Source organism: Pocillopora verrucosa, chromosome 13, assembly GCF_036669915.1.
Source record: "Pocillopora verrucosa isolate sample1 chromosome 13, ASM3666991v2, whole genome shotgun sequence".
Classification (NCBI taxonomy): Eukaryota; Metazoa; Cnidaria; class Anthozoa; order Scleractinia; family Pocilloporidae; genus Pocillopora; species Pocillopora verrucosa.
In genome coordinates this window covers 14,136,669-14,161,508 of record NC_089324.1, presented here as the reverse complement: position 1 = coordinate 14,161,508, position 24,840 = coordinate 14,136,669, and the positions used below count along the sequence as shown (strand labels likewise).

The 24,840-nt window shown below is 40.1% G+C and overlaps 2 protein-coding genes across 3 annotated transcripts; one reads left to right on the top strand and one right to left on the bottom strand.

Moving 5' to 3' along the window:
• The first annotated feature begins 243 nt into the window (after positions 1 to 243).
• On the top strand, positions 244 to 24,258 carry LOC131770741 (uncharacterized). 2 transcript variants are annotated; one of them, XM_066160392.1, is made up of 17 exons: positions 244 to 365; positions 1,831 to 2,426; positions 5,360 to 5,471; positions 6,839 to 9,623; positions 9,827 to 10,068; positions 10,212 to 10,397; positions 18,019 to 18,093; positions 18,540 to 18,617; positions 19,176 to 19,259; positions 19,367 to 19,432; positions 19,587 to 19,666; positions 20,225 to 20,339; positions 21,065 to 21,223; positions 21,792 to 21,887; positions 22,640 to 22,768; positions 23,171 to 23,213; positions 23,853 to 24,258. In XM_066160392.1, exons 2-17 carry the CDS (start codon positions 1,900 to 1,902, stop codon positions 24,026 to 24,028), a joined length of 4,953 nt encoding a protein of 1,650 aa, XP_066016489.1. In that variant the 5' UTR covers positions 244 to 365; positions 1,831 to 1,899; the 3' UTR covers positions 24,029 to 24,258. The 2 variants fall into 2 exon arrangements, with proteins under 2 accessions (XP_066016489.1, XP_058942443.2); XM_059086460.2 differs by lacking the exon at positions 244 to 365 and adding an exon at positions 1,362 to 1,648.
• LOC131770742 (probable cysteine desulfurase) lies at positions 12,483 to 15,985 on the bottom strand. Its single transcript, XM_059086461.2, has 2 exons — positions 15,264 to 15,985; positions 12,483 to 13,543 (listed from the first exon to the last, which is right to left on the bottom strand). The coding sequence occupies exons 1-2, from the start codon at positions 15,912 to 15,914 to the stop codon at positions 12,761 to 12,763; spliced, it is 1,434 nt and encodes a 477-aa protein (XP_058942444.2). The 5' UTR covers positions 15,915 to 15,985; the 3' UTR covers positions 12,483 to 12,760.
• Positions 24,259 to 24,840: the final 582 nt, after the last annotated feature.

Below are 24,840 nucleotides of genomic sequence, written 5' to 3'. Positions count from 1 at the left end.
TTCACGACGGCCAATCAGAGGAGATGAAAATACTTTTAAAGAGCCAATAAGAACTCAAAGTAAAACCAAATTAACTGCCTAAAGCGCGGGAAAACGCGGGTGACCAAGTCGTGATGGCTTTTTTAGTTTTGCTTCTGATTGGTGCGAGAGAGTGTGCGAGTTTTGTGGACCAATCACGAAGCGAAGAAAAGCAAAACCAATGCAATCCTTTTGACACCCGGTTGAAAACTGCTGTGTAATTTTCCAAAACCAACTGAAGCCAGACCTTCCCTCCGAAAAGAAAAGAAGCTGCTCTCTTACCGATTTCGGTGAACAGAAGAGAAAATATATGCCTATGTAAAAAAATTCAAGCTTTGATAACCTTTGTAAGTACCATTTCAAGATCCATTGTTTTATCCCATGATTTGATAACGGCTGATTTCGAAAAATCGGCTCGAATGAAAAACAACCGTGGATTTGAATGTCATCTTTCATCTAAATATTATTTTTGTCTTGGAAATATCTCAACAGAAATATGCCGTTATGATCAGGCTTTTGATACTAAAATATCAAACTCTTACCAAACAACTGGATTTTGGAAAAAAATAGTTATTCACTTAAACGTATAGAGGGTTACTTTTCTGTGCTATTTTTTGGATAACTGCTTTGTGAAACGGCAAACGTGCCATTGTAGATTTGCGCCAAAGCAAAGAGTAATTTTAAAGTTGTACGAATTACCTTTGTGTTTTTTGTTATTCGTAATGTCTTAAATTTAGCAAAAGGTTGTTTAGCTTTCATTAATAAGCTTTTTGCCAGCGTAAATTAACGGATTACTCCAAAACAGAGAAAAGCATGATATCAAATACTCAAGGAGATTTGGAGGTCTACAGAGTTACAAACACATTTCGAGGCAAAAAGTTTTCCCTCACGATCGTTCATTAATACATTTGGTGGTTTTGTGCGCTTTGTACGATAATTAAGTAACATCTGAATATTACTTTGATCACTAATTAGAGATAGTGAAAAGCTCATTGCTTTATTTAAAGCGGAGGGTTTTTTTTGTGATGCAAAATTTGCCTTGACACCGCTTGACCTTGCATTGATTAGACGTCATCTCAGTTTCGGGCGTGCAAACTTCGGTTTGTTTACCATATTTACTGAGTCGAGTTCAATGGCACTTCTACAATAGATCGACCGATCTTTAAGCTTTTTAAGAGACTTATTGAGCCAATTTGGAACCAGTGTTTACTGAAGTTTAATGAGTTGAAGGATCATTAGCATTGGCAAATCCCGATCAATGATTGGGCCAAATTTCGTGACGCATTTAATTCTACTGTTAACATTCACGGGTCAAAATTGCTGCTTTGTGCGAAAGAGTCGTTTTAATGTGTTACTTATCGTTGAATTTTCTCGATCGTTTAGCTTTGTTGACCCCAATAGAAAGCCATTCTTGGGTTTTCAACCCGTCGGAAGCATTTAAAATCGATTTGGCCTTCGCGCGTATAGCATTAAAACTTTTTATAATGCGCCGGTATGCGCTGAACCGCTCAGCGAGGACATCACTACATGGAAATGGTTTGTTTACATAACTAGGCCGAAAGGATCTTAACAAACTGTGGACATGATTGATGGAAAGATTCACGGCACGGATTGCTTCGAAGTCGAACTGGTAAGTGCTGAAAAGTTTTGCAAACTTTTCTATAAATAGTTCACAAAATTACCGACGGGTCAGTGAAGCGCGAAGTCCTTGCTCCAAATGCGAATGAGACAAACATGTCACTTGCTCGTTTGCCTATTTGCTCGTTAGAGCCCACTGCAGCTTTGGTGACAATTGTTTCACTTTTTTCACAGTTTCTTCAGAGAAATGAGTTTTCAAAGCTCTACCAGGTTAAAAACAACGAAGATGGAAGGAAGTACTCAATGGAAGTGTCACCGCGGGATGCAAATTCTAGAGCGCCCGTCAGCCCCTATGTTCAGTTAGCCAAAACAACGCTCTCTTCATTTTGGGTTAGTCTACGGTTTACGTTTCAAACTCGGTCGAAATTTTATTTTATTCTCGACTTCGCCGGTGGCCAAACGCTATCGCAAAAGTTGAATATTTGTGGTGGAAAATTTTCTGAGCCTTTAGCGAGATTTTATGCTGCGGAGATTGTGGTCGCCTTGGAGGAATTACACAGCTTCCGCCTGGCTTATAAAGATTTAGATTTAGATGTGGTGTACGTGGATTCTGAGGGTCATATAAAGCTTTGGCGCAGTTTTTGTGGAAAACTTTATTGGGGACAAAGCGAATGCGTTTGTTCGCTTGCTGGGTTTTGCCATGGAGATCCATGCAATAACAATCATAATCTTACCAGCGAGTTTGATTTTCAAGAAGATTGGAAGGCTCTCGGAAGAGTGATAAATACAATGTTGACGGGAGATAACAATTATCGGACTTCCGAAAACCGGTAAGTATAGATAATATATATACGTATCTCTTTCTCTTGGCATGTCCTGCCATTCGTGTGGTTATGTTGTTAACACCTAATTCACTGGTCACTATTAACACTCTTACATGTCTCTCGGGAACACTCTTAAGGGTTAGCAAAATATCGTTTCTAAATCCCTCTCTTCCGTAAGCAAGATCAGTTCTTTTTTTTTCCGCAAGATTTAAAATACCGGTTCCATTTTGCTTCACCCTGTGAATAACTTTCGATTCGCTCGAAGACGTGAAAGCTCTCGAATTGACATTTTGACAGTATGGACAAAAGTGACGATTAGCATTTTAAGCGCGCTGATTTCCCATGCTTTTGATCACTTTTACCGTCTATAAATCGTCCTATATTAGACCATTTTTTTTTCAATATTTAACCTACTTCCGGTAGCTATCTTCTCCTCTCCTATACATGTTACAACGGAATGAAATTTATAAACGAAAATTGTAAGTAAAGTAATCTTTTGTTTAGGAATTGTCTCTTAAGATATTATGCTTACATCGGGACAAATGTAAAACGGTCTGAAGAATTTGATTGTCTTGTTCATCACTAAGGTACTTTGGTAGCTGGTTTTCGGATTTTTCAGCAATCTGGTGGGATACTGTCACAAAATTTTCGCCTAACAACATATTGGTAAGAGAGGCTAAATACGAACCGCAAAACCTCGATTGCTCAAATTATAATTTTAGGCGAATGTTGCTGGTTTTCGGTCGTTAAATGGGTTACTTAGTGGAGACTGCGTGTTTGTTGGACAACTCATTGTTTTAAAACATTTTGATCAACAAGTGGAAACATTTACAAAATTTCTATTTGAAATCCGAGTTATTTCAGTTGGTAAATACTCATTCGGAAAAAAGAAGGATTTATAAAGAAACGAAATAAATGTAAACGTTCTTCGTTTATCTTCCGTTATAAATGTTCACCGGAATTACACGCGAATACGGTTAGAGTTTTCTTACAATATTTTCCTCGTCCATAATTTATATTTTACCAGTGTCTGCTCTAAGAACTTCTTTCAAGTAAGTAAAAACTTCACACCCACTATAAAGAAAAGAGAAAGGAGAGTCTTGCCGAGAGTGGCAGTGAAAGGTTATCGAATTTGAGTCTCTGAATATCAGTGGCACAAGACCGGTTTAAATCGGAGATCATCATTATATTCTAAGCGATGTTCCAATGAAAAATTATCAATTGTTCTCCGATTAGGATCTGACCATAACAAGGACGAACAAGTTTTAAATACGAGCGTAATATTCTTTTGTTGTCAAGGGCTTTACGGTTTTTAGGAGTAAGTCACCAAAAGCCATGTTGACAACTTTTCTTTGTGAAAGCGATCAACGTCAATTTTTTGTTTGAATAACTATCTGGGCCCTCTGATCCTGTGTCACGTTCTGACCGTTAAGACTCCGTAAAATTCGATCAATCACGGATTTTTCTCTCCGTATACAGGAAACTGTGGAGGACAACTATAGTTAGGTTCAATTTCTTGGAGAACAATGTGTTTAAATTGGCGTGGTTGTACGTGACGTCGAATTTTAAAAAAGCTGACAATGGTTTTTTCGTCATCGAATGCTGAGTTACGTGAAGTGTCTTGAACAATACGAAAGCTTTTTTGATATTGTTTGTCAGATTTGTTGTACAGATTTGACGTAAATTCGTGCGTGCTGTAAGTTTTCGAGTGGAAAACACGAATTCATTATGTTCGGTGTACAGTAATGTTAATATTTAAACAATAGGTTTCTTGCGCAAGCGAAAAGACACTATTTGAGTTTCATCTAAAATCTCATCGGTGATCTGCCTACTTTTCTTTTTATTCCTGCTACTCTTTTACAAATCTTTTTCGAGAATTTTTTTGTAGATCATGGGAACCTATGCCTTGATGCTCGAGCGCGTGGCGCGTGTGTCTGTGCCGCGTGAACTCGCTGATTTCTTTTTGACTTGCGCAACAGATTACGCCACGAAAGAGTTATTGTCTTAATCTTGTCTTCGATTATCTGAGAGCGTTCGTATGTGGTTACAAAAACACTCATTAGGAAATAATCGTTCAAAGCACACCAAAATGACAATTCAGTAAAACTAACTTTCACTTTAAAAACCATCAAAGTGTACTGAGCTCGCCCATAGAATGCTGGCAGTCGCACGCACAGTAATTGTATGCGTCACTTGCCGCCGAGTTTGCAAATTTCATAAAGAGGCCTAGTGCGCGTGCTAATCGCGTGTGTCTCGCCAGTTTTCGACATCATCGTATTCCTTAATTAGAAAAGTCTGGTGTTTGGGTTCCTTAGATTTTTAAACAGGGAGTAGAAGTAGATCGCGCTAAAATAGTGGACCCCAAATAGGTCTCATTTTTTTAGGTAATCCCTCCGAGTCATTGCTATTTTCACCCTAGTTTAAGGAGATTCCAAAGGATTTAGAGATAACAAGGACTTTGTCATGAGTTTTTCTTATGTGAATATCTTAATAGTAGCAGGGCAAGACAGGCATCGTTTATTTTACATTTGTTTAGCTAGCGGAGGAAAGTACGAGACGAACGTGAGCAAAGCGTAAGGAGTCAGTAACGCACGAGGGAAGAACGCGGAAAAAAAATGACACAAGTGTTATGTTATTCATGCTACTCTTCTTGTGTTTGTCCCGTCTCTCGCGCTTTTCTCGCGCTCCTCTCGAGTTTGCCTCACTCTTTCCCCGCACTCGCCTCGCGCTGTAACCGTTTGTCTGAAAAATATAGAGTGATTGATTGGTTCCCCAGGCAACCCATGGCATTTCTATTCTCTTTCTAACAAAACATTAAATAAAAACCCGAAGTTGACGAGTGAAGTACATTTTACGTTAATTTTCACACTGTATCTTTGAAACCAGACAACCTTCTCTGTTATTTTGTACTAACACTTTTACAACTTTCTGCTCTCCAGTGCCCTCTCGGTCGCTGCCAGTGATTTAATCGTTAGACTGACGCGAGGTGATATCTCTCGAGCTGACCAGATTCAGTCCCACCCGTTTTTCAAAGGAGTCAATTGGCACGAGGTATGGTATAACTATACATACAGAACATCCCGGTTTTATGACAGTTTGTGCTTGAGAAAGGAGCAAATAAGATGTTCAAATGCAGATTTTCTTTCGGTTTTTAGCTGATTTGAACTTTCATAACAAAGAGCGCATTTGCTTTATTTGAAGAATTTTGAATTTCATCTTTAGTTGGGTGAATGATCTAGAGGCGAATGAAAACGTGTGTGAAAATTGAGCTGTAAGCGATTGGCTCTTCGTAAAGTTCTTTGAGATTTCCGAAATCAAGAGTAAATTTTTGGAGTAGGTCCTATTTGAAGTACTCGGTGTTACGGCTTAGTTCTCTTTAGCTAGAGCCAATGAAGACGAACCCTCCATTTAGTTCAATGCAAAATTAAGCACAGTATGAGGCAAATAAATCGCTGCTAACAAAACACATCGTAAAATTTACATATCATGATTGCCCCGTTGGTACGAACGTCTTTGTGTCGAAGCCATTCCAAGGTCAGTAAAATTACAGCCGAGTCAGCTGGAGGGAGCGTTTGAAACTTTCAAATTAAAAGATTTATCATTGCTAATTTGACCACCTTTCAACTTCTCCGGAGGTAATTCGAAGTACAGTGCCTCTCGCTTTTTGTTATCAATGAATACCAAAGGGCTTTTTATATTTCTTAATGTTTTAAGAATTGCCTCATTACCTCTGCAGATGTTCTATTCGAACCAACCAAAATGCAATCTCTCAGAAGTTTTATGTACTAGCCACAGGTGGTATTGGACTCCAAGCAAACATCTTAATCTAAAATATTGGAACTGAATTTCACAAAATATAAACAGTACATTCACTGAGCAATTTCAGCTTAAACCGTAAAAAAAAAAAATGTTTCCTTGGTATCCTCGCTCTCAGCATTTGAAGGGATAGCTTAGCGAAACGTAACGAGATATCCAAAGATATCACGGCTTTGGCAAATTGAAATTCATCGGAGGATTTCCGTTATCGACCATGAACGGATCAGAGCTCACAGGAGGGTGGGAATGAAAAACCACGATATCTAGAGGCAAAAGGCACTCTAGGACGTTTTGCACATCGAAGCTTGAAATTAGCGTCCTAGGTGAAGAGAAAGTTTAACTGTGATATTCTACTTTGAAGCAAAAATCTCTTAAGTTGGCTTAAATGAATTAGCTAAAAAATTATTGAGAGGGTATAAGTATGGCCAAAAATTTTGGGAAAGATACGACATGTATAGTACTGTACTGCTTTTCCTTTGGTCGTCTGAATGAATGTTTAGTTCCTCGGTTTTCAGAAATTGTTTTATTCGAATGCAGAGATTTAAAGATCCGAAACTATGGCAGTATGTTTTCTTCAGTTGATGATCTCAAATTACTTTCAGGCAAGAATGAGGAAAGCTCGACCACCCATGACCACGGACAAGGGATCCAACTCCTTTCCGGTTCAAACAAATTCTTCCACTGGCTATTCACCAACTGAGACTAATATAACTAATTCATCTTCTTCATTCTATCGGCCCTACAGTTTTTCGCATCATAGTGACCCGGGCGATACAAGCCACCTCAAGAACGCCCCTGACTTTTTGGTGTCTGAGCCCAGTCTCCGCAGTGGTTTTTCAACCCCTGATCTTCGATCGATCAGTCAAGAAACCCCGTTCTTGCGACATCATACGTCATTACCGCCAAGAGACATGTACTATCACTATGGAAACCCTAGTTATCCAAGCACAACACCACGTGATTTTTATACAAGCCCCGTGCGAAGGAGGTTAGCTTCGCGCTCTTTGAGTGATCTTTCTGCTTTAAACGGAAATGACGATGTATTTACTCCAAACTCCCCGACAGCCCTTGATAGGACGTTCGTCTATCCAAATTATGAACCTGCCTCGCAATATGCAAGAACACTTAATGCACGGCCTGGAAACCATTCAGGAGTTTTCAGTGGCGATTATGCTTTGCGTTCGACAGGTAGTTTTCCTGATTTAAGGGGTAACATCGGTCCTTTCACCTCATACCAATACACATCCCACAATGAAAGATCCTCACCCACCCCCTCTATGTACAGTGATTACAGTTCATGCACGGAGTCTCCCCTCCGTGGTACATTTATTCTACCGCATCAAACCGTGCGTTCCCCTTACAGCATCATTGGTGTGTCGTCGGTGGATAACAGTAGCGCGATGGGCCTACGAAGATGGGAACGCAGTTCGAGTCGAGAATCGGAAAATCATCGTGGGATTTCGGAACCCGAAAACAGCCTTCATGGTAATCCAAATTCACTTCATTCTGAGCGGAGTGTAATCGATAATTCGTCGTCTCCGGTAAAAAATCCTACAAACAATTCGTCTACTCAACAAAGTCCGACACAAAGTTCGGATTTCACGAAGAACAACGACTCTGATCGAACGTCTACGAATACCACCCGTGAACGCTCGTCGACGTTGAGTCGTACTCTTTCGTTATCTGATATAGACGAAGGTACCAAACATACGACTCCGAAAGTAGCTCGGGAAATTAGGCGAGATAGTTTGCCAATAGCTGTCAGTAATGCCAGAGAAAAGTACCCTCTGGCGAGAGTTCCTATACCATCATTTAGGGAATTTAAACAGAGGAATTTGCTTGAAGAGGCTAAAAATAAACCATTGATTGAAAAGAAAGATGTAAATGAAAATGAATCACAGGGATTATCGAGGGCAGATCCTAAAACCGAATCTAAAAACAAGATGGAGATGCGGGGAAAATTGAAGGAAAGGCTGTCTTCATTGTACGAAAGCTCAAAAGACATCTCGGCTCAGAATTCGACAAGAAAGCTTAGTACCTCCTACAAGTTGAATTCTTCGAGAGATGTAACACAAGAAAAACCTGTTGTCAAATCGAGTGTACTAACAGAAACGAAAGGCAGTAATACAAAGGATGTTAAAGAATTGGGCAGCTCACGAAAGATTTCAAAGGGCCGTCGCGAAAGCCCGTTTTCCAAGAACGAAGTTATTCATAACCTAATGTTGAAGTACGGCTTGTACGAGAAAGGCGGACACAAGAGAGCAAGTAGTTCGAGAGCGGACGCAAAGGATATTGTGTCATCGACGGATGAAGTCAATTCTCGCGAGAAGGAAAGAAACAATAAAAATTTGAAACATATTTCATTGGCTACAAATCCTGAAAATGTTTCGGTGGGGGAAGAAAGAAGAACGCGGAATTCTTCGCATTTGTATGAGTCTACTCCTAAAGGGAGCTCCGTTTCTGATCGAAAAGCTCCCACAGCTGCAACATTTGAATCGAAAAAGTCCGCCGCGGAGCGGTTCAGAGAGTTGCGAAGAAAGCATGGTATGCAAAATGATTCTGAAGATTCTCGAACGGCAGAAAGAGTGGCATTAACAGGCAGAGGAAAGACATCGGGGATGAATACAACACAAACTGCGTCAATAACCGAAAATGGAAAAGAGATTCTGAAGCGAGAAATGAATGATTCTGGGTTTTTAGATCAAAAGAACTCAAATGAAATTCGAGGAAGTGATCACAATTCTACGGGAGCAGGCCCAAGAATGGCAAATTCAAATGTTGTAGAAGGCAGTTTGACAGTATATGAGAAGACTGAGAGGCGAAATGTCGACTCGACTGAGACATCCAGTCAAAGGAAAAGCTCTATTGGTCTCCGAGGTACCTCCAGAGCAGTTCTTTGTGCGACAAAATTTAAGAGAGTTGCTAACAAAGGCTTGAAAACATCGAAAGATTCGCCCTTGCCGGATAAGAAAAAGCTGGGAGACATTATCACCACAAGTGATTCAGCAACCAAAGTTATGGCCGATAAAATGCAAAACGGAAACGCTATGGAAAGTAAGCGAGGTGAATCATTGGGGAAACGATCACCGAATACCCGACAGCGAGATTTCCGAGCGAACGGAAAACTTCGGAAAGGTGGTATTCACACGAGCATGCTCAGTGTGGCAAGCAACGCGTGCTTGACCGATTCTGAGGTTGATGACACAGTTAGCTTGTACAGTGAAATGGACTCGCTTGACAGCGAGCGAGAAACGAGAGGACGTAGGTGGGAGAGTTTCCATAGTAACATCAGTGCTGACAGCGGCTCCCCCCACATGTTCGAATTTGAGACGGACTCCAATGCAACTGAGTTTGAGGAGGAGATGTTTGATGACCATGGCTCTGAAGGTGAGCCGTTGTGTAAACATCATGAAATGTTCATTTGGTTGTATTGATGTATTATCGATTCATTACAACTGTATTCGCCACGTCGGATAACCGCACGCCTTCTTTAAACAATATCAATTTTTTTAAAAGTGTGGTAGAGACCATGTCCTTCTTAGGAAATTAAATTTAGTTTCTCAAGTCTTGACCTTCTTTTATCTTTTCAGATGAGCATCCCAAGAGCGAGGCCGAAGTGGAGCGCACTGACAGTGGTGTCGGAGGTGACATGGGACAAAGTCCTTTGAGGCGCTCTTGGGAGGAAATTGTAATGAAGAGCTCGGAGCATTGGTCCGTTGTGGCGGCCTCCGCTCGGCACTGGCAAGAATTGGCCCGCAGGAGAAAAGCAAATGAGGGCGAAACGACCTCTGCAAGGAAACGAAGTTCTGTGCATTCTATAACTGAAGACATGGTATTAATCCTTTTAACTAGGAATAGATTAACCCTCTCATTTTCATTAGAGACCAATGGTTCATATCAACTAATTTTCAATAATTAAAGCGAGGAGAAAAAGGAACATTTTTATTATCCTTTCGTTGTTTTCAACGTTTCTAGGTCGAATGCCCAGATTGTTTGAAGCACTATGTTCCATCAATAAATAGCGAAGAACAAAAGGACAGAAATAAAGAACCAGAGATTTGTCCCAAGTGCATAGACAGAAAAGTGGAGAGGAAGGAGGCCATTATTGAACTGGTACAAACCGAAATCAACTATGGAAATGATCTTCAGATCCTGAAAGAGGTAAGTGACTATGCATACAATTAGCAGGTCGCAGCGCGCCTGGTGTTACAGTATATAAAATCAGTTTGCCAGCTAATAATGTAAAAAAAAAATTGCGTCTGTTTTTTTTGGTTAGTATTAGTTAAGGCCACGATAAATTTATAAGAACTCAGAATAATTACGCACGAAAGCACTTGGCACGAAGTGCGTAAAAACAGCCTTAATAGATTTATGATTTGCTTTGAGTTCGGATGTAATTGGCTGGGAAGTAGTGGGAATTACATGACAAACTCAGTAGGGCAGTCATTCGGACTGCAGGCTCACGAAATTCATCTTAATGCTGTTACAGATGCAAATCTCTTTTCCAAGGAGGTTGCCGCTGAGCCGACGGGTTTTAATCGTAAACCCATTTAAGTGGTCATCCTTGGCTGAGTCGATTTCAAACTCGCTTTCGTTAAACATCTTAGAGGTGTTCATTCCGAAATTGTTTTTGCTCCAGTTCTTCTAGAAAAGTGGGTACTAAGTTAGTTGTAATTTAGTCAAAAAATCGCCAGAAAAGCTAAATTTAAAAAACCATTACTTCACACAACCTCTTACTAACAAATCAAGTCCGGTTTAAATGCTCTCATTTAATCATAAGCCACTGTTCATAAATTCAGATGAATGTCTATTTCCTACAATAAGAGTTGAAAAAAAATCAAAGTAGCCTACAGGGTTCCATTGGACTGAAACATTAGTTCGCCTGGATTTTAGTCAACTCGTATTTAATGGCTTCGACTGCAAGGTCGATATGCTCCACCGTATTGAAGATATTAAGGTAGAATCGCATTCGATTTTCCATCTTGGTCGACACGCCGATTTTGTGATCTTGATACAACTTGTCTTTCAAAATCTCGTCCAAGTTTGGTCTTATACGAACTTGGGGGACAGGATACCGTGGAACTTGATCAACTTCTGCCGAGTGTCACGAACACATTACCGACTTAGGGCACCAGCTCTTCAAAGTGGTCCCTCCGTCGCATGGTCAATGCCTTGGTTCTCCCCTCGATTTTTTACGAAGCCAATCACGGCCATTAGATCTGCGGTATACAGCAGCCCGAAAAGGTCGGTATCGTTCTGTTGGTCAGTCATCTTAAACCTGGACGTATCATCTGGCAATGGGTCACCCGGGAGGGTAGCTGGAGGCTACATCTCGCCTTCGTACTCAATATTTAGGGCCAGAAATCTTGTACACTTTCTGTATGTATGTACAAGATACCCGTCTCTTTGGGACCAAGGAACCACTTGTGACTCCCTTCACTGTAGCTGTCATTGTTGACAATGTGAATTGGCCATTGCAAAGAGATTGTGGCGCCACAGACGTGTTAATCGTGGAGAGTGTCAACTTGGTCTATCATGAGCGTTTGTGGCTTTAGCGGCCGAATCAGACTGGGTCGAAAATGGATCTAAAGTTTCTTTGCTTTCGTTTCCTGTGTTTATATTTTTTATTTTTTTATAAATGAGTATTTTTCATTGCATTATAGCACTGAGTATATGAATTGTACGCATCTTTGTTACAATACTGTTCCAAACACTCACAGAGTGGTACACTTTCTGTGAAAGGTACCTCAGTGAAGAAAAGATTCTCTGTTGAAAAAATTGCTAAGCATTCATAAGAAAAATTTACGTGAGCACTTTCCTTTCGACCATAACGAACGGAACGATATTTTCGAACTGATCGCTCTAATCTGGTTGCATGCTGTTCTTCATTAACAAGAGAAAATTGAGATCCTCCCTATTTTTAAGCGTTGCCTTAGAACTGACTTCAGAAAGTTATGTTGACGCTGCTTGTGCGTCTTTCTCAGCACCTTTAAAACGGCGAAACAGCAGGTTTATGTGATATTCAGATCGCACGTGTAGCGAGAATAATTTTGCGAGCTTTTTTCATGTGCACACGTAGGGTTCAAATCACTCAGCTTTGTTTTTGACTTATTGATGGGAGGAGCGAAATTTTCTGAGCTTTTGTTTCTCTTCTCAATCCCATTTTGAAAAACCATTAAGGCTTTCCCCCCCCCCCCCCCCGCTATGAAATATGAAAATTATCTTATACAGAAAGGAACAACAACGCATTGTTACTGAGTTTATTGATCAACAGTTGTTGTAGTACAAGTCAAATCGTAATCTTACTAAAGTATTTATGTGGTAAGGACGTTCAGTTCACAAACGATGAGTACTACTGAAAACGAATTTGGAGTTCGTACACGTTTGCTTTCATTAACACGTTAGGTCCGGTTTGAAAAAAAAGACTGTTATCACTAGCTTTAGTTCGTAAATTGGATCATCTCTTCTTGAAAGTGATGATAAAAAACATCAAAGTAGCTGCTGAAGTACTTTTAAACTAAGCCTTACTTCTCCAGGACTTTACTCAGCTCATATCGAACAGCTTCGACTGCCCGGTCTATGTGCTCCTCCGTGTTGTAAATATGCGGGGAGAACCTCATTCGATTTCCTTTCTTGGTTGACACCCCGATGTTGTAATCTTCATACAACGCGTCGTACAACATTTCGCTCAATTGTGGCTCTGCTTCTTCTTGATTCTTTCCTTTATGTTTGCGCCTGTGTCCTTTTCCAGTTCCGCGATCGTCTTGAAACTTGATGGTCAGGATACCGTGGTACTGGCTCAATTCCGGCGGAGTTTCTATCACGAACACATTGTCGAGTTCGCGCGCCACCTTGTCCAAGCCGTCCCTCAGCCGCGTGGTCAACGCCTTGATTCTCTCCTCGATTCTGTCGAAGCCGATCAAGTCCATCAGATCCGCAGTATACAGCAGCCCAATAAGGTTGGTATCGTTCCGTTGGCCAACCATCTCAAACCTGGATGCATCATGTGGTAGTGAGTCATCCGGGAGGGTAGGTGGAGGCTTCATCTCGCCATTGTACCCAATATCTTTGGGCCAGAAATTTGGCACACTTTCTTCCTTCATGTACAAAATACCCGTCTCTTTGGGACCAAGGAACCACTTGTGACTCCCTCCGCTGTAGCTGTCACAGTTGATTTCTTTGAGGTCGTGCTTGAATGCTCCCCAGCTTTGAGCGCCATCCAAATGAACATGAACTTTCCTGTTCTTCTTGTGGATTTTTTCGATCAGAAGTTTGGCTGGTAGGCGCATGCCGCTCAAGTGAGACACCTGAATTTTCAATGAAAAAAGGAATTAGTTTTTATTGTTCACTCTGTACTCTCCAAGACTGATTTCGCAAAGTTAATCAAGTGGATTAGAAGATGCATTCAATTACGAAGTATCTCTTACAGACGGACAAAGAAAAATACTTGATTGTAAGTCTGGCTTTCTTGGGCACAATAAGACGGAAAGCACTCGTAACCGATAAGGAAAGAAAATAATTGAAACGCATGAATTCTCTCTCTCTCTCTCTCTCTCTCTCTCTCTCTCTCTCTCTCTCTCTCTGTCTCTTTCTCACGGGCTAAAGCTATGAATCCCGAAGCTTTTATTGTCCAAGGCACATCTCTTGGATATAACCTGATTGTATTCAGACTCTTCAAGAAAGCGAAAACAACAGAATCTACTATCCTTTTTGCCAAAAAGAATACCTCAAATTAGATCAAAGTATGATGTTTCTCGCGCGCAGTTTAACATAATTATTAGAGTTGTTAAATTACGTTAACAGAGGTTTTGCATTCCTGCGGTTGGTTGACATGTTTACTATTCGATCACATTGATTGAGTAAGTTTTTTATCCCCGAAACCTTACACTTTAAATGAGGCCCTTTCCGATCTGTGAGTCACTCAGGTGGCTTAAGGCGTATGTCACCTAAGCAAATGTTCATTTTATTTTTTCCCTTGTCTCGGTGAGGTTTAATCAAATTATAAAACAAGTATCTGGCTCAGAGAGCCTGAAGTTAGGAAGGGAAACAAAAAGATATTGAAGCATTGGTTCAATTTGAATGGACGTGATAGGAATACATTACTATCTGCATATATCTATTTGATTTTGCAAAGTGCATTAGTGTCAGCAGCAGTGACATCAAATGATTGCAGAATGTGCAATGGATTTATCACTATTGTTCTTCATACTAACAGAGCTTTATTTTGTAAAAAAATTTTAATTAATTTTCTCAAATTCATTGGCTGGTCGTGGCGAAAGTTAAAATTCAGCGCGTTCAATATTGTTTGCTCGGGCGATTCTAAGCTGTTTGAACAAAACAATAAATGCCTATAACTCGTTACCAAACTGTCGGATTGTAAACAAAGAAAAAGCAAACATTTGCACGAAAGCGCTTATTATTAGACAACCTTTTCAGAGATTTTATTTTTCTAACATGGTCTTCGGGTAACAAACTGAAGCTTTCGTTTTCGTGGTGTAAAGCAACTTACGAATGCACTATTTTTTAGCAGACAAGCTTTATGTTTTATGAAAATGTTAATCCCCTGACAATCTTTTGAAAGGCAGACAGACGCTAAAAAATGGCTGAAATATGACGATTTCAAAAGGATATTAATGGTCTCGGATAGAAATTATTTAAAGAGATTGAGAACCAAATGGCCACCAAAAACTACAAGTGACTAAATCGTTAGGTTTTATCTGTAAATTACATATAAAACCTAGCTGGTCAAGTCTATTGGCGAGCTTAAGGACACACCCCACCGGAGCTTATCTCAGTTTCTTTTGCATGAAACAACAGGCGGTATTTCTACTTTCCCAGTACATTGCAGGTTAACCACAAACACTTTCGTCAGGGTTCTCTGCGAGTTCACAAGCACCTATTAATTCTCCTTGTTGAAAGAGAGTCTATGAGAGTGAATAAACTAGCCAGAGAACACAATACAATGACTTGGGATTAATACATCTACAACTGTTTAACAGTTTAGAGGGAAAGGGTTGTAAGACATACCTCGCTGAACGCCACAATACGAGTGCTTTTGTTCACTTTGGATACGAACTTGTGAATAATCTTTTCCTCATTTGTCTCCCCATCTAAGTCGACTATGACAATGTTGATGTTAGGGAAGCGTGCTTTGCGAATCTTCCACGCTACATCACCATTTGTTGGATGATTCTCGTTCCATACCACGACCTCATCGCCGGGTTCAAAATCCATTCCGTTGTTGATGACAGCGTTAGGGTCGGAACCATTCCTCATGAATGCGATGAGTTTTGGCTCCACATTTAACTGCTTGGCTACGAGGGCTCTCGCCGCTTGGATGGTATACACAAAAGGCTGGATCCTCTTCTGGATGGAAATATCTCGGTTCCAATCCAACGCCATGGCGTTCATGAGACGTTGAACTGCATCGAAGGTGATGGAAAGGTTGGCTGCGTTAATTGGAACTGTGTCAGCGTAGTCGTCGAAATTGAACATGCTTCGCACAAACTTCCAAAGCTCGTCTTCATCTTGGCAAGTAACAATACAGTTGACAATCTCATCGTAAGTTTTCTGGAAGGCAATAAAGGTCTCCCGGGAGATGAGCCCGTGAGAGCGGTACAAAAAGGCCACCTTGAAGGTGGGACGATCTTGTGGAGCGATGGTCTTGAATCTGCTCATGGTTGCACAGCTGTCTTGAGGTTGCGACGATTAAGGGTGTGTAGCCGAACTAAAACCGTGTGTACGTGATCTATAAATGTATACAAGCCCAAGCGGTCACAGCTGCCTGGGTTAATCAATCAAAATCTTTGTTTCCCTGCACAGAGTGGATTGACTAATCTCATGTTACGACTATATTTGGTCATGGATGATTGACACCAGGTTCGTTGGCCTGAAAATAGGGACCTTAAGCAAACCACGACGGCGACGGCAACGAGGACATGGAAAAACAGAAGATCTAACTGGCAGAACAATAGCTCAGCACGTGCATTTTAATACTTTGTACATTTCTTAGCCGTCTTATGCAAAGCAACAACGTGAAATCACCACAATCTGCGTCGTCTGCGAACTGAAACCGCGACGGCAAATTATTTTAATTTCCATTTGGAACTCAACGCTTCTTTTATACGTTGTGCTGAAGTTGAGATGTGGCGCCGTATGAGACAGTAAGAAAATGCAGCCATATTTGAAATTCTAATTAAAGGCAGAAATTCATTTTTTAACCGAAGTCTTCCTTGGCGTTGCCGTCCTGTCTACTTAAGGTCCCTAATGTTGGATGCGTGGTACCGTAAGCACGCATTTTTATCACAGTCTTTGTTTCTTATTATAACGGTCCACGCCACGGTACACACCATCATAGACGAAATTTCGTTAGGAATTTGTCACTTCAGCATGTTGCGTACTCTGAATTGAAGAGACCTTGAATGACCTTCACAACGGTAATTTATGCGGTGTTCAGGTGACTTTTATAGCAACGGGTCACGTGATAGACTCTGTGTCAGAGTGTACATGAATTAGCCAATTCAAGGACTCAAGAAAGAACTGTAAATAACAGAGCTGCCAATTGTCACGCCCTAATGTCAAGTATCGTTTAAAAGTTATTCTCGTCAGAATTCCAAGGTTGTTATCCAGGGAATTGCTTGAAACAGTTGCAGAGAAAACTTGCAAAATTAAATGTAAAGTCCAGTTCTGATAACTCGAACGCTTGCTCTTGGGATTCCGTGATTCATGTATACAGTAGAACGCCCCCGACTCGAACTCCTAAGGGAAATGAACAATAGTTTGTGCTAGCGGGGTTTGAGCCAACGAGTTGGTGTTGAATTTCAATTATCCTGTAATAACCAGGAATCATTTTTTTTTTACTATTCTTGCATAATCAATAATCATTTTGGAGCTTTTTGATAGGAGTGTTTAGCTTGGGAAATTTTAGCCGAATGTATGACAGAAAAACAACAGCTGGGATTGAGCTCTGTAGTTGAAGACATTATTTTTTTACATAGATAAAGTAAACAAATGGCTTTGTGGTTCTAAATGCATGTACACGGAATAACTTTTCCAGAATACAGCACTGTCCTTTTTCATTGAACGTTTAACTCCTGTACATAGAGCCGTACTAGTAACTAAAGGTGCGAGTTCAAAACGGGTTAAGCTCTAACGAAGAAAAAACTATTTCAGTTTGCGTACCAAGATGATCAAGTATTTACACTGGAGTTTTTCACCTTAATATTCTGGAGTTTCAGCTTTGAAATTGGACGACCTAACAACAGCTGAAACTCCTTCTGCAGTAAATATCCGGTTTAAAAGCTCAACGGATCGCTAACTTTCACTCCCTCCCCCTTTCAAGATTCATTTTGACATTCATGCATAGTTCTAGTCCGAGAATGTTTGTGTCGGATTGGCTGTCAGTCAAAGAACTGAACCAAAGGGGATGAATTAACTTACCCCATTTATGCCTGTGCTTACACTAACCACGCGGCGTGTCATTTCATCGGTTCACGGTACATTTTGCAGTAGTTGGAACCGAGGGTTTTTAAAGTAAAATTTCAAAAACAACTTAATAGTTTAAAATTTCTCTCGTATGGAACAAATTGATGTATAATTTGTGGAAAAATCATGCAATTCCAATATTACGTGTTAGTCAACGAAGTGTACCTGAAATCTACCGATGCGGCATTCTCCCAAGTCAAGATCACCCAAACATAGTAAATAACAAAAAATATCTATTGATAAGGAATTTTAAAATGCATGAGCATTCAAAATGGCATTTTTCGGTCTCTCTTCTCAGGAGTTCTACTTGCCGATGCAGTCTGGAGGGATTTTAAGTCCAGAAAATTTGGCTGCGATATTTCTCAATTTGCAGGTAACTGAAATAACGAGTTGATGTAAGCAAGGTTGTTCTTAATTGAAATAATATCTTAAGTGTTAGAGAACCACTTAGGAAAATCCACAACCATCCATACACGTAAAGGTTTTCAGTTGAGAACACCAATATTGCATGATTTTGCCTTCCTGATACATTGACCTACAGTCCCAGACACATTTTTTGGGATGCTTACAACCACCCCTGTCTGTCTAATGTTGGTCTGCAAGATGGTTATGCAAAAATTGGTTATAAACAAAATGATAAGAGAGAGAGAGAGGGGGGCGAAAGAAAATCACAAAAGTTTCTCTGGAGAAGTGTCCCAACTAATTATGAAATATAAAGATCAATTATCAGATTTTTTCTCACAAACACACGCAAAACACAAAAGAACTAAATACAGTTTTAACAACAAATTTGACATCAAATGTTTATTTTGTCACTAGGAATTGCTGGAGGTGAATTCAAAGTTTTGCGCAAAGCTGCAGAAAAGTTTGGAAGAGTCTGTTGCAAATGGCGATGAGGTAATGAACGAGCGTAAGGCTGACGCTCAACTGTTCTTATATTGTTCAGGTTCTTAAACCCTACAACCCCTTGAGAGTGATCAGAATCTAATTCCTCCTTACAATATCATCCCTGAATCGTGCATAAAGGCTATGAGAGTAGAAGGAAATGATCAGCAAGTAAAGATGCCCTTGATTGTTTAACAAATTCTTCCTTGTCAAAGGTATAGAGATCAGTATGGAGAATATGCATACTGATATTAAGGTGTAATCATAGCGTGTCAACATAGTGGAGCTCCCAAAATAAACTGCATTACCATTGTCTTCTTGACTTATTTTTGCCGCCTTTCATAACTTGCCATTTCAATTTTGAAATTCAAAAGAAACCAGCGACAATAGCTCCTTGGTAAAAGCACATTTTTTTTCGGGGGGGGGGGGGGGAGGAAGGGGGAGAAGGGGATGGGAAGGGGGAGGGCAGGTAACAGGCACGAATCTGAAATATATTGAAAGGCTAAATTTTGTTTTTTATCACATATTTCAGTAATCTTTGTAAGTGACTTCTGTTTTTGTTTCATCTAGGAATTTTCTAACGTCAACGTTGGAAGCATTTTCTTGGAGAGCGTAGATTTCTTTCAAGCCTACGAAATTTACTGTTCAAAACAGGTAGAGTGTCCTCGTGTATCCAACGTTTTATTAACAAGACAAAGATATAAATTCTGCGTTTTTAAAAGTCATTTCATTCTGGTTCTGATATTTCTCTCTTTTATTAGACCGCCGCCTCTGCGTTGCTTGAATCTCTTCAGAAGAAAACGGAGCTGCTAAGAATATTCCTGAATGTGAGTGGTAACTTGACCTTCATAAAGTAAAATTACAAAATTTGAGAAGTACTTAAGTTTTACTATTTTTTAAAGTAGTTAGCTCGAAAATCAATCAGTCTTCCATTTTTCTCGTGAGATTTAATCATTTTAATTGCTTATTGTTTATTTTAAGGTAACATGTCGTGAAAATCCAAAGTGTCGCAAAATGGACTTGAACTCATTTATCCTCGCTCCGGTACAACGAATCATGAAGTAAGTTCAAAGTCGATTAGCTGGCAAGTCAATCAGGCAGACGGTTAATTTTGTCTATATTTGGGTCAGTCAATTCGATAGTACTTACGTATTTCAGTTAATCAGTCAGTCAGTCATTCATCCCTTCAGTCCGTCAGTTCGTCAGTCATTTCGCCCTCCCCGCAATCCGTCAGTCTGTCGGTCCATCGGTCCGTCATCCCTTCATGTAGTCAGTCAGGCTGTCAGTCTGTCAGCTGGCCTGATAGGCAGGTAGTCAGTCAGTTGGTCTACTCGTCAGTTGGTCAGCTCGTCAGTTCGTCATTCCTTTGGTCCGTATCTCAACTCGTCCTTCTGTTAGTCTTTCATTCGCTAGATCAGTCATTCAATCAGTCAGTCGGTCAACTGAGCAGTGAGGTACCTAGTCACTAATTCATTCCTCCAATCAGGCATGTTTGCATTCAGTCAAGCAACAAGTCAATCTCAAACAAGATTTGACCTATCTATATAATATACCAGTTTGACCGGATATAACCTGAAATGTGCGGCCAGGAATAAACAATCATACGGATTGTATTTCAGATATCCCCTGTTGCTGAGTAGAATTTGTAAGGCCACTCCACGAAGGAATCAAGACCGAGAGAAACTCAAAATGGCGCAAAGAAGAATTGAAGAGCAGCTAAATAAAATCAACGCGGTAGGCGAACAAACAGAAGCGTGCGATAAGATTTATTCCTCATCACACCAACTTGACTCGCGGACCAAGACCGAAGACCACTTTTAAAAATTGTAGTTTATGCGCTTATTGTCTTGTAAGAGAGCTGGATTGAAACAAATCGATTCATGGCTTATCATAATATGATTACATAAACATTCCGCCATAAGAAAATCTAAAATAAGACGCGATTACATACATAACTGAATAAACGTCTGACAAAAACAGAGAAACTCATCCAAAAAGGGAACTTATTTCTTCACTTCTTTTTCATTTTAAAATAGGTCCACGATCAGAATTCACATTCTCGCCGAAAAGGCAACAGAGTCTTGTTAGTGCAGTCCCGGACTGCTTCTTCCGGAGCGGGGGCTGTTTCTCGAAGGTTCCGGCAGCTTATTGCCGCTGGTAGAATTGTTCTGTTTTCATTCAAGATGGACGGGGATACAAAAATTTGAAATACAATTGTGAAAAGACACTTTTATTTAAAGAAACAGAATAGACTACCTTGGGTGCTCGAACCAGTTTCTCTCTTTTTGAAATTTTAATATTAAAATATTGCTCCGGGTACGTTAAGTTACCGGGGCTTTCGAGTAACGGGCCCCCACGGCCCCCGTAAACTCGTTCGGATCAATATATATCAATTTTCATGATGGTGAGTGAGGTCATGTCATCACATGATAAAATCATCGATTCTTCTTTCTCTGCAGTTGAACACAGCTGTTGAATCTCGACAAAAGCGATATCGGGCGAGTCAACAACTTGGCCGGTCCGACTCGCTAGATAAATTACAAATGAAGAAAATGGCGTCCGATATTCTTAACTGGACGATGGAGGAAATGCAGTTGCTTATGCACGGTGTCTTCCAGGTGAATTGACCTCTCGCTAATAATCAAAAAGTATTTTCTCCTTACTCTATCAGTGCTTTATTCTACAAACAGGTGTCAAGAACTGACAAACTCATCAGTTAGATGGTGTTATCTTGATGTAGCATCAAATTCTCTTTGGCATTCGCATTTAGATTTTAATTATCTGGTGGGGAGAATCAGTTAGTAGATCATGGGAGTTAGTGTCTCATAAATGAATTAGGTACTTCAAAAGCTTGAATCTCATAGATGAAAAACAAATGGGAAAGTAAAAATTTTATTCTGAGTGATGTAAGTTATATAGGGACCTGTAAAAACAAACATTTGTCCACACTACATCCAAATGTGTTCCACCTGGATGCCGAGTTCAGTAAAAAAAAACTTCCCTTAAAGAATTCATTCGTTGTACTTTCAACTGATCGCGGAAAGTAATAATGAAATGCAGCAATCAAATTTTAATATACCTTGTTAAAAATGAATCGTGTAATTTCTTGGAGCTGAGCATATAGCATATAGCATATAGCACAATAGTTCATTTCCCTCGCGCAACTATGTTTTTGCTCTCTCCCAGATCACTATACACGAATTTGGCGCGAGCTGGAACAGGCGCAGTAGCAAGAAAGCCCTTTCAGTATGCGCGCTGTTCTGCGTAAGGGGTCATTCAGAGGTTTGTATAAATTAAATCTCTATCCCTTTATTCACCTAAAAATATATTTCCCTAATCCCAGTCTTTTCACATAGAAATTGCGGGCTCGTGTCATATATTTTAACATCTTCATTTCAGGCCCTGCATAGCACGTTGGCTACCTGAGAAAACGTAGCTTGAATTTTTTAAGATGATCTTTTGCAATTCGAGTAAATCTTATAATCATTTATGGTGTCTCGGTCCCCATGGTTTTCTACTATACCATAATAATGTTTGCGGAAGATGCTATGGCCAAATGGTCTGTGAGCTAGACTCCGGAGGGGACTGGCATCCCATCCAGGGGGGAGTAGTGATATTTCTAGTCACTTCGTGCTAAGGAAACCGGGATAAGCTTTAGCTGGGTGGGAAACTTGGCTCAAATACAAACTTAACCTCTTTTAAACAATTGTTCTTTCACCAAGTCAATGAATTCACACAAATTAGGGACGTGGTAGAAAACGAACAGAAATATTAGAAAAAACCCTTCTTTAAAGGTCCCTTAAAGTGACTCCCTCTCAGTCCCTTATGAACAGCTACCATACCATATGAAGTTAGAGATTTTTTACAAGAAGAATTAGAACGAGAAAAGACTGGGATAAGAGGAGACTGAGATGAATGAAGGTGTGGTCTCGTCCCAGCCTCTTTACGCCATGGCACAACTGTGTTTTCACTTCCCCTCCTCGCTCATAGAATCGTGCGGGAAAAGTAATATTCATTTATCTGCTTCTTCACAGTTTGTGCGAATTGACTCAGACGATGAGGGAGAGTGTGAGGATCTTTTGTTCCCCGGGGAAGGGGAGGTGACCGATGCTGCTGTGGTTCTCCTTAGAAAGAAGATGAGTGGAAAGTACACTTTATTTAAGGTATGAAGCAATTTTGAGAGCAAATGAAACACTTTTATTTTTCAAGAATATAACCATGTCCTAAAGACCCTTCCAGGGTTCAGAAAGGTGCTCTTGTAGGGTCTTTGGTTGTTAGGCTCAATTTGTTTACCAGGGTGACTCATAACTACACAGTTTAGCCAATCACTGTGAGGATAATTTTTCACAATCAGCCAATCAGCATCGCTATCAACCGAGACAAGTTTGACCCTTGCCCAAATTTTCCCGCGCTTCTCAAGAAGGCTACGACTCCCCTCTGTAATAACTGAGAGGTTTAACTATGATATTTGCAGGATCCGGCTGCATTTTCCAGTTCCATTCTTCTGTTGATTTTTTTTTAAACAGTTCTGATTGATTATTTTTTGGGATTTTTTCTGCCTGAAGGAACCATTGTTTCTGGATATGTGCGTGATTTACAAGGAATGTGGTAAGTTCAAACCGTAGGTTGGCAATGCGTAGGCTTGCTTTGAGAATGATTCGCATAACTACCATCGTTTATTCCGGTTTGTGAAGCATTGACCAGAGAAATTGTAAATTTTGATCACTCAACCGTCTTTCGTAATGTTTCCATGTCAGTTTTCCGGGACCCATAAATGATCCTGATTAAAAGGAGAGATGATTTGTGATAGAATGGACACGATACTCACTCAGGGCTCGAACCCATTCCTTTCAACATTGAGTTTAGCGCGTTAACCTTTGCCATAACTCATATCTCACGCATTAAATTATACGAATACGTCAACGATGCACTTTTCAATTGAGTGTCGAAAATGATCCAAGATTGTGTGGGTTTTGCCTTACTTATGTGGTTGGTATAGAAAACTCGCGACACTATCTCAGTCAATCAGATGAAAAACTTAACCCAGTCATGACTTGGCCGCCCGCGCTTTCTCGTGCTTTAGGTGGTTTGCTCGTTTTTTCTTTCAGTTCTCCGAATATTTTCTCATTTTCTGATTGGTCGTTGAGATTACTTTGATTTCTGTTTTGCAACACTCACTCGTTCTCTCACAAACATTGATTCATAATTAAAAACTTACTAACTGCAGATATCTCTTTATTGTTGCAGAGCTAAAGGACACATTCGAAATTGTGTTGATGGGTAAAGAGACATACAGATTCAGAGCTTCTTCAAGCAGAGATTATCGGAGATGGCTTAAATACCTCAGACTGGAATCGAAAGAACTTGGCTCCTGGAAGAGGAGGCGAAATGGTCTTCCCAATATCATGATTAAAAATCTTTAGCAAAGACGTAACTCTGTGAAATAGTTATATGTCGTTCACAGAATACAGTCGACAATATGAAAAGCCTTCATCAAACGTATATTTATAAGAGAATCCATACGTGTGTCATCGTCTGTATAGGAAAATGTTTACGATTAAAATGTATTTGAAAATTGTTAACAATGACCTGTTTGACATTCACTATTTGTTTTGGTCGTTTCAGTAAGCCAATAAAGTCATCGTTTAAAACACGTTCAAGCTTCATGATTTTGTTTTGTAAGCTGTCTGGTTTGTGCAACTTGATGTCACTCTCATAGCTATTGTAACTCATTCTCGTACCCAGATTCCTCGTTTCTTTCAGTCATGAGTGGCTCTGGGGACGCCAATGGCTGTAACTGACCCCCCATCACCCCTCCATGAGACTTAATTATCAAAACTGCTACGAAACTTGCCCAAGTTTCCCGCGCTTCTTAGCTCATTGAGAAAATGACAGAAAGAAGATGAAAGACGCTTCAATTTTTGTCGTTTGCCGTTCGAAGTAAATATTATGCTTACCCTCTTTATACGTTTTCTCTTTTGCCGCTCTTCTCGCTCAAAAATTTGTTCTTGAAACTGCTTCGTCCTTTTTCCTTAGCCACCCTACAAATCTACTTTGATATAAAATATAAGTGATATAAAAATCCGACAGGTAACTATCAGAAGAATTATGTATAAAGCTATTTATAAAATTCAATCTCAACACATGACACTTTGCTAGGCAAATTGACACCATTCATTTTTAGGGTTCAGCCGCGAGGTTGAATATGCACGTGTAAATCTTAAAGTTCATTTGC